At 41.7% G+C, this 13,770-nt stretch overlaps 1 protein-coding gene across 1 annotated transcript in view; it reads right to left on the bottom strand.

The window, feature by feature from the left end:
• Positions 1-1,454: 1,454 nt before the first annotated feature.
• The window catches only part of TNFSF11 (TNF superfamily member 11), a 63,280-nt gene continuing 50,964 nt past the window's right edge, over positions 1,455-13,770 (bottom strand). The window contains exon 5 of the mRNA XM_044286743.1: positions 1,455-3,793. Within this exon, the coding sequence (XP_044142678.1) occupies positions 3,366-3,793 (428 nt within the window). The 3' untranslated portion in view covers positions 1,455-3,365. The remainder of the gene's footprint in view (positions 3,794-13,770) is intronic.

The following is a 13,770-nucleotide window of genomic DNA, read 5'->3' on the forward strand; positions in this document are numbered from 1 at the left end:
TATTTGAAGAAATGAGGATTCATTTATTTCTTAGATTATACATGGTGGGATTCAGGCATACTGTAAGAAGTTCTGCAAGATATCTACCCTAAACACATTTTCAGTAAGAATTCAAAGAGAAAAAGCTCTTCCTGTCAAAACTCCCCCACGCAAAAAAAGTTTATCAAGTAAAGCTGAAAAGAGCAAATGTCACTTCATACGACACAGAGGACAAAGTGTATTGTGACTATTATTAAATACTGCTGTAATGCTCTTAGATATTCTCTTTAAAGAATTTATGGTTGAAACTATATAGAAGAAAGCATAACAGAGCTACATAATTCATTTTATTACATCTGTGGCATAGGTTACAGCTGATGTGAGGTTCCTGGAAAAAGGGGACTCGTTCCAGGTGGTAAGAAGCTGCACAGGGATGTGATCCCCACATGTGCTGGAGTGTTAGCAAATTAAGTAAAAATATGTACTTAAAGGAGTTTTCTGAGAGAGACCTTTTAACAGACAATCAGTATCTGATTGGTAGGGGGTCCAACACCCAGGACCCGCCAATCAGCTGTTTGAGAAGGTGCGGCGCTCCTATGAGCGCCATGGTCTTCTCCAGCTTTCCCTAGGTCAGTGACATGACGTTCATTGGTCACATGGTCTAGGCGCAGCTCACCCCATGAACAAACTAGCCCTTGTTATAATTACTAATTTCAATAGTATATTCCTCCCCCTTTTTTTACCTTAGTAATATAGTACCTTTGCATTCCCTGTTATTCATTTTCCCGACAATTATTTAAAAAAATGAATGACGTAATAAACCACGCCCCTTTTATCATCTACAGCTCTTTTTTATTTTATTTCTGGCTATGAATTTTCATCTCAAATTCCGCGCATGTCTGATTAGTGTGATGACGCACATTCATAGCTGAAAGTATACTGGGCATGCGTCGGTTCATCCTCACTTGCGGTGGACCAGTACAAGCAGGAGTTATTTAGCAGGCAGAGTGTACATCTCGGGTAAACATTCTCCTGCTTGACTTGTACTGTGCAGTGGGCAGGCAGCAGCCAGCCTCACTGTTCACACAGACTCTCCCTGCTGCCCCACACTTTTTTGGTTTTGCATTTAGAACATTGGGAAGAGCTCTGTACATACATGTGACATCGCAAGCTGCCGGCCCTGATGCGCTCTCACTATGATAGTGAGATAGGACTGCAGGGATGGCAGCGTGCAATGTCACATGTATGTACAGACCTCTTCCGGATGTTCTAAATGCAAAACCAAATAAAGTGTGGGGCAGCAGGGAGAGTCTGTGTGAGCAATGAGGCTAGCTGCTGCCCGCTCACTGCACAGTACAAGTCAAGCAGGAGAACGCTTACCCGAGATGTACACTCTGCCCGCCAAATAACTCCTGTTTGTACTGGTCTACTGCAAGTGAGGATGAGCCATCGCATGCCCAGTTTACTTTCAGCTATGTATGTGCGTCAATACACTGGTCAGACAGCGCGCATGCGCGGGATTTTGAGATTCTGAACAAGTGAATAGGGGAGTGGCTACAGCACTGAATAGAAAAAACGATGGAATCATATCAAAGTTAGGCGTCACGCTGGACTCAAATCAGCTCATTAGCAAGTGGCATGTGGCATCTTTGTGAGTATATTATGAGGCTAACCATCTGTCACACCAGTAAGTGAATAAATCTAAGGTACTTTTTAATAGTTAATGATTGTATATAATGAGTTATATTATAATCAAATACCCACATGACAGGTTTCCTTTAAGTGAATGGGGCTGAGCTGCAATACCAAGCAGAGCCTTTTTTACTAATGGTCTGTTGCTGCACAGAGTCAGAATGCAAGCGAGAGTAAAGAGAAAAATGACATAATAGGATTTAGCACCACATACACTATACACCTGTTAATCTAGTTCGTGTGGTGTTTTGGAGCTGACAGACTCCCTTTAAGCAGCACCTGAAAGATCCTAATGTTATCTTTGCTTATTCTCTATGTATGCCACTGATCAATATTATCCCCCCAAAAAAACACATGTTCTGTATGTACAGTGCCTTAAAAAGTATTCATACCCCTTTTCCACATTGTTTCATGTTAAACCCACAAACCTAAATGTTGATGAGAAAATTGTTGGAAGGCATTTCTAGAGGAAAACCTGGTAGAGGCTGCAAAAGACTTGAGACTTGAGCGGAGGTTCACCTTCCGGCAGGACAACGACCCTAAACATACAGCCAGAGCTACAATGAACGGTTTAGATCAAAGCCTATTCATGTGTTAGAATGGCCTAGTCAAAATCCAGACCTAAATCTCATTGAGATTCTAAGGCAAGACTTGAAAATTGCCATTCACAGACGTTGTCCATCCAATCTGACTGCGCTTGAGCTATTTTGCAAAGGAGAATGGGCAAAAACTTCAGCCTCTAGATGTGAAAAGCTGGTGGAGACATACCTCAAAAGACTTGAAGCTGTAATTGCAGGAAAGGTGGTCCTACAAAGTATTGACTCAGGGGCTGAATGCACGCCACACATTTTCTTTTCCCTCCACATATACTTGCTACTTTGTGTTAGTCTTGTACCCAAAAAAATACATTTAAATTTGTGGGTGTAACGTCAAAAAGTTCAAGGGGTATGAATACTTTTTCAAGGCACTGTGAATCAGAATATGCACTTACACAACTCTGAAGTGGATACATACAGGTAAGTAAAAGTCCTTTTATTGCTGTTTTTATACTATAAAAAATAGTATTTTTGGCGTATGGACAATTTGATCTAGTTCTTGATTCTCTCAGGTACTGTAGCTAGTTCAACAATTTATTTTTATTTTTATCGTTAACCTAGGATGTAACCCCCTCTTTCTTCTAGCACCAACCTAAAATATTTTACTATTGACCATAGAAAGCCATGATAAGGCACAGCGTGAGAAACAAAAGACATAGCCACTGAAACAGTGTTACTAAGTAATATGTATATTGCTAAAGTCATTCATTCCTGGTACCCATTATATAGAGGCATTACGAATAAAATAAAATTACATAATTTATATTAGTAGATAAAACATGATGAATTCAGCAACACAAGACTCTACTGGATAAACACTGTAGACACCTAGTAAAGAAAAATTAAATAATAAAGATGCATGTCATGCCAGCATGAAAAAGAATCACCTGTGTTCTTATATTGCTCCTGGAAGTATTAAATGTTTATGACATTGTACTCAACTAGGTGATATATAAATAAGGCACTGTATGATATACACAAGTAATAACGACACATATTTAAAAAACAACACGGGTTTACAGTACCTGGATGCCAAAAATGTCAAACACTGTAGGTAAAAACATTAAGATTAACCAGCTGCCAATAAAGACAAAAACATTACAGGTGAATATCAAGGACCTTGAAGGCTCCAAAATAGGTTGCTTCTTGTGCGGGGTCCAATAGTGCCGCATTTGAAGCCTTGATAAATATTTCCTCTCCAGCAAGCAATCTGAAAATACCTCCTTGGTAGACAGAGTAGAAGTTGTACACTGAATCATTAGACCACATTGCAGTGCTCCCACCCTTCAGTAAGTATTCAGGAGGTAGTCCACTCTTATTTGATTTACATACATAAAGCATGAGCTGCAAAGTCTTCTCTGGGAGCTTCTGCGCCATCTTATGATTTCTAAAGCAAATATTAGCATACACAAAATAAAATCCATCTTGCAGGACTTTCAATGTTCCATTGTTGTAGCTCATATTTTGTATATTGGCCCAACCTTCTTTATGATTCCAAGATCTCAAGTGCACTATGGCACTGTCTCCTTAAAAAAAAAAAAAGTAAATCAATGTTAGTGTATATACCCGTGGTCTCCAATTATTCTAAAGGAGTGTTCACATAAAATTTTAGCACTCCCCTGAGCATCTCACTGGGGGCTTCTTCACTTCAAAGAGGAAAGCAGGAGAGTCCAGAATATTTAACTTTGGATTCCTTTTGACCTGCTTTCTGTCTGCGTACTTTTGTTTTTGAAGGACACAATAACAAGAACTGTTGCATCACCACATTAATAGTTAAAATACCAGTATTTTTTATATTTATGTATCTAAGCCATAATAGATTGATAAACTACTATTAACTGCATTCTCTGGGAACTATAGGTTATTTGTTATTGGCTGTGCATGTATAATTAAAATACTGAAAACACACTGAAATATATCCATGCAAAGACCTCAAATCAAATTAACCTAATTCCTAATCTATTTAATTATTATTATGATTATTATTATAGGACCTGCTCTGCTCCTTCACAGTAAAGTTAAGTAAAAAGCAGCTTTTGTATAGATCTACCAATCTAAAAAGCGTGGGAAAATTCAGGTGCGTGTGTCGTGGGGGATGGGTGGGTGGGCTGAAAAAGAGGTGTGGAGATTATATGCTAAAAAATTTAAAACGTGTAATATATATATATATATATATATATATATATATATATACAGTGCTGCCCATAATTATTCATACCCCTGGCAAATTTTGACTTAAAATTACTTTTATTTAACCAGCAAGTGACATAGGTGTCTCCAAAAAGATAATAAGACGATGTACAAGAGGCATTATTGTAAAAAAAAAAAAAAAAATACATTTCTCAGCTTTTATGTACATTTGAGCAAAAAATACAGGATGTTCCGCACTGTGGAAAATCTCAGAGGACATGGTCGGAAGCCAAAAAAGACACCTGTGCTGGCCAGGAGCATAGTTAGAGAGGTGAAAACAAATCCAAGGATCACCACCAAGGCCATCCTGGTGAATCTGCCCTCTGCTGGTGGCAATGTCTCAAGGCATACAATCCAACGGACACTGCACAATGCAGACCAAGGAGGACACCACTTCTCCAGATAAGGCACACAAAAGCTTGCTTGGCCTTTGCAAATGCTCATATGGACAAAAAAGAAGACTTCTGGTCTTCTGTGTTATGGTCAGATGAAACAAAAATTTAATTGTTTGGTCACAATGAAGTTTACTTCATTTGGTGTAAAAAAGGAGAAAGAACACCATCCACACTGTCAAACAAGGGGGTCGGAACCTAATGCTTTGGGGGTGTTTTTCAGCCAATGGACCAGGGAACCTAATCACAGTAAACGGCACCATGAAAAAAGAACAATACATGAGGATTCTCAATGACAACATCAGGCAGTCTGCAGAGAAACTTGGCATTGGGCACCAGTGGAAATTTCAGCATGACAATGACCCAAAAGACACAGCAAAAGTGGTGAAGAAATGGCTAGCAGACAACAACATTAATGTTTTGGAATGGCCCAGCCAGAGTCCAGACTTGAATTCAATTCAGAATCTGTGGAGGGAGCTAAAGATCAGGGTGGTGGCAAGAAGACCATCCAACCTGAAAGATTTGGAGCTCATTGCTAAAGATGAATGGGCAAAAATACCTGTGGAGACATGCAAAAAGCTGGTCTGCAATTATAGAAAGCGTTTGATTGCTGTAATAGCAAATAAAGGCTTTTTCTATTGATTATTGAGAAGGGTATGAATAATTTTGGACTGGACACTTTTTGCTCAAATGTAAATAAAAGCACAATAATGCCTCTTGTACATCGTCTTATTATCTTTTGGGAGACACCTATGTCATTTCCCGTCAAAAAATTACTTGCTGGTTGAATAAAAGTAACTTTAAGTCAAAATTTGCCAGTGGTATGAATAATTATGGGCAGTGGTATGAATAATTATACACACACACAGACAAATTTGTTGGTACCTTTACATTAAAGAAAGAAAACCCCACAATGGTCACTGAGATATCTTGAAACAGACAAAAGTAATAATAAATAAAACATTTACTGACATTGTTTCTGATTTGTGGTTCAACAGAATAATTTATGAAACAAACTAATGAAGCTGGCCTGGACATAAATGATAGTAGCCTTAATTTTGTTGCACAACCTTTTGAGGCAATCACTACAAACAAGTGATTTCTGTAAATCTCAATGAGACTTCTCCACATGTTCACAGGTATTTTGGCCCACTCCAGCTGTCTCATGTTTGAAGGGTGCCTTCTCCAGACTGCACGTTTCACCTCCCTGCACAGATGTTCAATAGGATTTAGATCAGAAGGCCACTTCAGAATAGTCCAAAGCTTTCCTCTTAGTCACTCTTGTTTTTAGCTAGGTGTGTTTGAGTCATTATCCTGTTGGGGGGCCAAGCTTTCTGACATTGGGCTCCAGAATGCCTTGACAGTTTTGAGATTTTATTGTATCCAGGACAGATTCAAGACACCCTGTGCTAGATGCAGCAAAGCAGCCCCAAAACATAACCAAGCCTCCTCCATGTTTCACAGTAAGTACAATGTTCTTTTGTTTGTATGCTTCATTTTTGCGTCCAGTTTTCTCCCAGAAGTTATGTGGCTTGTCAATAAGCATTTTGGCAAATTCCAGTCTTGTTTTTTCATGATTTCCTCCTTGGTCGTCTTCCATTAAGTTCACTTACAACAAACTAATGATACTGACCTGTACATTCCAGTTACCGTTTTGAGTAGTGATGAGCGAAGCGAGCGTCGGATCCTAGATCCAAAGTCGCTTCGCTCCGAAGCAGAGCAGACGGCTTCTCTGGCACCTCTCCGCATCCAGCTAACATCAAAAGCCATCTGGCTAATCCTTCCCCATTAGCAGGCTCAGTCTAGCCTCAGTTGAACTCCCCTTCTTGTTATCCATGTGGGGACCCCTCTCTCGTCCGTCTGGGCCCTTCAGATCTGGACTGGGCCTGGTCTGGCCTACAAGTCCTCGGCCTCAATTTCGGGCTTCAGCGCCGAGGGAGAAACCACTTCAGAGGCAGGAACTCCTCTACTCAAACTTGGGACCAGCAAGCGGTGTGGTGACCTTCGGGGGAGCCCGATGTGGCAGACCCTACGCAGATTGCCCCGGCGTCATTCACCTCCAGGCAAGTGCTCCCCCACCCGCCATTACCTAACCGCACCCACGGCCTCCGCTCACAGACTTAACCTGGTAGAGCATACACTAGACCCTTGCACTGGGTCCCTCTCGCCAACACACCTCAACCGGAGCCTCCTGCTGAAGTAAAAACACTCACTGCACCTCAATAGTCCTAGCGCTAGTTGGCATCATATTACTGGCACTAGTCCCCATCTCCCAGGAGCCCTAGTCTGGAAAGTGCTCCCTGACAGGTTCCAGGGTCCCATCTAGACCATTTCTCCAGTCCTTTACTTCTGGTCACCAGCCCTCTGCCGCAATCTTTGAGGATCCACCCCCTACCTGTGAAAGAGCCTCGCTCTAATTTTTACCTGTTCGCCCCGGGCAAACCCTCCATATATATCTGCACAACAGCACTAGCTCTTTAGTAGAGATGGCCTTGCGGTTCACAAGGCCTTTTTACGGCAAACTTTGCGTGTTCGCGATTCGCCGAACATGCGAACAGCCAATTGAGACATTTCAGCACTTGGACATACCCCCTACCTTATAAATAAATCTGATCTGGCCTCCATTTTACATTCAGTGTTTTGCCAGTGTAGGGAGAGGTTGCTGTGTGGAGCAGGGACAGGCTGTTAGGGACACCAAATGCTAGCTAATAGGCTAGGCTAAGCACTAGTATAGGTGTGCTATCGATATGTGTGATACACAGAGGGGTGAGATATACCTATAATATACAGTGGGATGCGAAAGTTTGGGCAACCTTGTTAATCGTCATGATTTTCCTGTATAAATCGTTGGTTGTTACAATAAAAAATGTCAGTAAAATATATCATATAGGAGACACACACAGTGATATTTGATAAGTGAAATGAAGTTTATTGGATTTACAGAAAGTGTGCTATACATTTGGGCACTGTTGTCATTTTATTGATTCCAAAACCTTTAGAACTAATTATTGGAACTCAAATTGGCTTGGTAAGCTCAGTGACCCCTGACCTACATACACAGGTAAATCCAATTATGAGAAAGAGTATTTAAGGGGGTCAACTGTAAGTTTCCCTCCTCTTTTAATTTTCTCTGAAGAGTAGCAACATGGGGGTCTCAAAACAACTCTCAAACGACCTGAAGACAAAGATTGTTCACCATCATGGTTTAGGGGAAGGATACAGAAAGCTGTCTCAGAGATTTCAGCTGTCTGTTTCCACAGTTAGGAACATAGTGAGGAAATGGAAGACCACAGGTTCAGTTCAAGTTAAGGCTCGAAGTGGCAGACCAAGAAAAATCTCGGCTAGACAGAAGCGACGAATGGTGAGAACAGTCAGAGTCAACCCACAGACCAGCACCAAAGACCTACAACATCATCTTGCTGCAGATGGAGTCACTGTGCATCGTTCAACCATTCGGCGCACTTTACACAAGGAGATGCTGTATGCGAGAGGGATGCAGAGGAAGCTTTTTCTCCGCCCACAGCACAAAAAGTGCCGCTTGAGGTGGGCTAAAGCACATTTGGACAAGTCAGCTTCATTTTGGAATAAGCAGTATATAAAAGACTGGGCACACCTCAAGATATTAAGCCACTAACTTTAATTAATTAAGACAGTTCAAAATAATACCATTAGAGTAACAATCATAAAACAGTATATATAAAATACGTAATAAATTATTGTGACGGTGCAATCGTATTAAATACACTAAAACCGCTAGTGGTCCTGATGGGTAGAGATATGTTTATACAACAGCTGAATATATGTGCGCAGCAGCTCAAATGACTTGCGTAATTTTGTCCCAAATAGCAGAGATAGTCAATCACTTATAGTGGAAACAATGTCCTTAAAAAATAGCAGCACAGCATCGGAACAGAAAGCAACATTTTTTAAGGACGCTATTTTTTAAGGACATTGTTTCCACTATAAGTGATTGACTATCTCTGCTATTTGGGACGAAATTACGCAAGTCATTTGAGCTGCTGCGCACATATATCCAGCTGTTGTATAAACATATCTGCTACCCATCAGGACCACTAGCGTTTTTAGTGTATTTAATACAATTGCACCGTCACAATAATTTATTACGTATTTTATAGATACTGTTTTATGATTGTTACTCTAATGGTATTATTTTGAACTGTCTTAATTAATTAAAGTTAGTGGCTTAATATCTTGAGGTGTGCCCAGTCTTTTATATACTGCTGTTACACTTTTCTGAGTAGCGGGGTGATACTACTCGACTGTGGGCACCCCGGCTGGTGGTCACACAAACCTGTGCGTCTGACTACCTTTGATTGTATCATTTTGGAATAAGGTGCTGTGGACTGATGAAACTAAAATTGAGTTATTTGGCCATAACAAGGGACGTTATGCATGGAGGAAAAAGAACACAGCATTCCAAGAAAAACACCTGCTACCTACAGTAAAATATTGTGGTGGTTCCATCATGCTGTGGGGCTGTGTGGCCAGTGCAGGGACTGGGAATCTTATCAAAGTTGAGGGACGCCTGGATTTCACTCAGTATGAGCAGATTCTTGAGACCAATGTCCAGGAATCAGTGACAAAGCTGAAGCTGCGCGGGGGCTGGATCTTTCAACAAGACAACGACCCTAAACACTGCTCAAAATCCACTAAGGCATGTATGCAGAGGAACAAGTACAACATTCTGGAATGGCCATCGCAGTCCCCAGACCTGAATATAATTGAAAATCTGTGGTGTGACTTAAAGAGAGCTGTCCATGCTTGGAAGCCATCAAACCTGAATAAACTAAAGATGTTTTGTAAAGAGGAATGGTCCAAAATACCTTCAACCAGAATCCAGACTCTCATTGGAACCTACAGGAAGCGTTTAGAGGCTGTAATTTCTGCAAAAGGAGGATCTACTAAATATTGATTACATTTCTTTTTTTGTGGTGCCCAAATTTATGCACCTGCCTAATTTTGTTTAAACAATTATAGCACACTTTCTGTAAATCCAATAAACTTCATTTCACTTCTCAAATATCACTGTGTGTGTCTCTTATATGATATATTTAACTGACATTTTTTATCATAACAACCAACGATTTATACAGGAAAATCATAACGATTAACAAGGTTGCCCAAACTTTCGCATTCCACTGTACTTTTATAATGAGTCAAAAACACATAGATCTATATAGTGATCACCTGGAAGTCAGGGGCCTAGGGGCTAGGGGCTTACTAGGGCCATTTTTTTTTATAGGGTAAGGTTCCGGACGAAGTTGCTCTTATCAGGGCGGGTGGTCTGTGGTTAGGCTATCAGGGCCAGCATAGCACCCCCCTGTAGGGCAATATCAGGGACAGTTCTTTGCCCACCCTGTCCTTCAATACCACATCATCATCTAGCCCAGGGATGGATGTTTTTTTGCTTTCCCTCCTGGATTCATCGATGTGCACTGGGACCCCCCGGATTGTGGTAGGACATATGGTTTCTGATTTGGTGCCGCCGAGCACTGGTTATTGCCTACCACATCTATCCTTTTTGCTTAACTTTAATCATTAAATTTATTTTCATTTTGAGGGATATCTTTTCCATTCACACCTCTGCAAAATGGGTCTGCATCCATTCCGAAATTTTGCGGAACGGGTGCAGACCCATTCATTTTCAATGGGGCCTAAATGTGCTGTCCGCATCCGCATTTGCGGATCCGCACTTCCGCATCTGTGCTTCCGTTTCCACAAAAAATAGAACATGTCCTATTCTTGTCCACAATTGCAGACAAGATTAGGCATTTCTGTTATAGTGCTGGCGATGTGCGGTCCACAAATTGTGGAATGCACATTGCCGGTGTCCGTGTTTTGCGGATCCGCAAAACACTTACGGACGTGTGAATGGACCCTCATAGTAACATTATTAAAGGTTACATTTTATCTTCATGTATATTCTAATGGAATGCCTTCCGTGTACAATGTTATAATATACTTTCTATGTTAGAAAGTATATTATAGTGCATTTCTATTGTGCGGCAGTTGTGTGCGGTTCTGCTGTGATACTGCAGGTATATAGAGGTACAAGCTTTATTGGAACAAATCATTTCTACTGGTGTGATATACCAGTCGTTCCCCCAAAAAACTGATTGAAACGGGGTGTTATATACCAATATACTTTCTTTATAGTGCATTTGGGTACTGTATAGTGCATTTGCGCATGCGAGTACGCGAAAATTATATTGCCGATATTTCGCATTGAAAAAAAAAATGTATGGAGATCGCAAATTCGAATAATACATCTGGTATGTCACTGTCCATGTTGTGGGACTATTTGTGCACTTCTAGTAATTATTTCTTGGCTGCAAATATGAGCTGAAGGTTTTTCAGGTTCGCCTGCCATTAAAATGAATAGGACCCGCCGCGAACTTGCGGTTCGCGAACCATCCCGGCAGATGTTCGTCCATCACTACTCTTTAGGGTCTTTGGCCAAATTTTTCCAAGTCAAGAAGCAATATGCAGGCTAAATAGTATCTCTGTCACCCGAAGGGGAGATCGCCCTGTTCCATGTGCATCATGCAAATATGTGAAACACTGTACAAAAGCAGCCCTTCTCACCCTAAACCTGGACTCCCATCGCCTGGGTTCTCGCTATGGTTAAAGTAGGCAAACAGTCTGAGATAGAGAAATTCTGGAAGAAAGGGGTAGCCCCTTCCTCAGCACCTTCTAAAGATAAGACATCACCTCCACCTGGGAGTGAACACATAGATAATCCCACCCCAGAAGAACCCAAGAGAGAGGAACTTTAGGAGGCAGATCAGATCCTATCAATCTCTCAATCCGCAATGCAGCGAATAATTGAAACAGAGAGATCAAGCACGACGTCCGTAATATTGGTCTTAGAGTGGAACAACTCTATAGTCACGTTTGGGGAAGCCACAACAGCCACTCTTCACTCATGTCACTCCCATCTCAATGCCCTTGTCTCTCACCTGGAGGATCAGGAAAACAGGAATAGGTGGAACAATTTACGGATCCGCGGCATCCCTGAAACTATCCCACCCTCTTCTCTAATGGACACTGTTTATGATATCCTGAGATCCTTGCTTCCAGAAGAAGAGGCCCCTCATCTGGTTTTTGAAAGAGCCCACAGAGCACTTCGCCAGAAACCGAGAAAGGGAGACCCTCCCAGGAAAATCATTTGCAAGACTTAAAATTTCCAATATCGCAAACTTATTTTAAAGGCAGCTAGAGATTCGGAAAATATTACATGCACGCTATATCATTCTATCAGGACTTATTCCCTATGACCCTTAACAAGCGCAAATGTCTCAAGCCGTTTACGAAAATCCTAAGGAGGAAGAAAGTCCCCTATCGGTGGCTGTTTCCATTAGGCCTCTCCTTCACCTTTAATGGTTCGCTGAAGGTTATCCGCTATCAGGAAGATCTTCCTCCCACCTGTTCGGATCTGAAGCTGGATGCCTCCACTATTCCCTCTTGGTTCCAATTCTCAGATGTCTTGAACCTTCCCCGGCTTCCCGAGATCTCGCCGTGGCAGACCGTGAGGGGGTCCGCTTCAACAAAGAGATCTGCAGTCTACAATGAGGACTATCTTCTCTCTGATCTTCAGCCTAAACCAAGGGAGGCTCTATGCTTAGGTAACACCATCTTGTTCTAAATATTTCTCTCCGCAAACCAGAAAGGAACAGTTTTTTTCTTTCTTTCTTGTGCTTGTGTGATCTTTTAGTGTCGGGGGTCAGCGAGGGGGGGACCTGTTCTTCCCAACCCGCACCCTTTGAGGGGAGTCGGTCCGTGCCCCTTTCCTCCTCCCTTAACCCCCCCTCACACACACACACACACTTTCATTTCTAGCTCCTCAGGATATATAGGATAGGATATAGCCATAGGATTATTTTGTATTGTTTCTGTATTTACTTAGTTTACGTTGTCTACCCATTTCCATTTCTCATGACTACTGTTCAAGTGGTCACGTGAAATGTCCAGCGAAGAGGTCCAGGGTCTTTCAACACCTACGGTCTGTACATGCGGACGTTGCGATCCTCCAAGAGACTTACAAACCGGATTCCCAAAAAGTTGGGACACTATACAAATCGTGAATAAAAACTTATTGAAACAGGGTGTTATATACCAATATACTTTCTTTATAGTGCATTTGGGTACTGTATAGTGCATTTGCGCATGCGAGTACGCGAAAATTATATTGCCGATATTTCGCATTTAAAAAAAAAATGTATGGAGATCGCAAATTCGAATAATACATCTAGTATGTCACTGTCCATGTTGTGGGACTATTTGTGCACTTCTAGTAAATATTTCTTGGCTGCAAATATGAGCTGAAGGTTTTTCAGGTTCGCCTGCCATTAAAATGAATAGGACCCGCCGCGAACTTGCGGTTCGCGAACCATCCCGGCAGATGTTCGTCCATCACTACTCTTTAGGGTCTTTGGCCAAATTTTTCCAAGTCAAGAAGCAATATGCAGGCTAAATAGTATCTCTGTCACCCGAAGGGGAGATCGCCCTGTTCCATGTGCATCATGCAAATATGTGAAACACTGTACAAAAGCAGCCCTTCTCATCCTAAACCTGGACTCCCATCGCCTGGGTTCTCGCTATGGTTAAAGTAGGCAAACAGTCTGAGATAGAGAAATTCTGGAAGAAAGGGGTAGCCCCTTCCTCAGCACCTTCTAAAGATAAGACATCGCCTCCACCTGGGAGTGAACACATAGATAATCCCACCCCAGAAGAACCCAAGAGAGAGGAACTTTAGGAGGCAGATCAGATCCTATCAATCTCTCAATACGCAATTCAGCGAATAATTGAAACAGAGAGATCAAGCACGACGTCCGTAATATTGGTCTTAGAGTGGAACAACTCTATAGTCACGTTTGGGGAAGCCACAACAGCCACTCTTC

The sequence above is a fragment of the Bufo gargarizans genome, chromosome 3 (assembly GCF_014858855.1).
Source record: "Bufo gargarizans isolate SCDJY-AF-19 chromosome 3, ASM1485885v1, whole genome shotgun sequence".
NCBI lineage: Eukaryota > Metazoa > Chordata > Amphibia > Anura > Bufonidae > Bufo > Bufo gargarizans.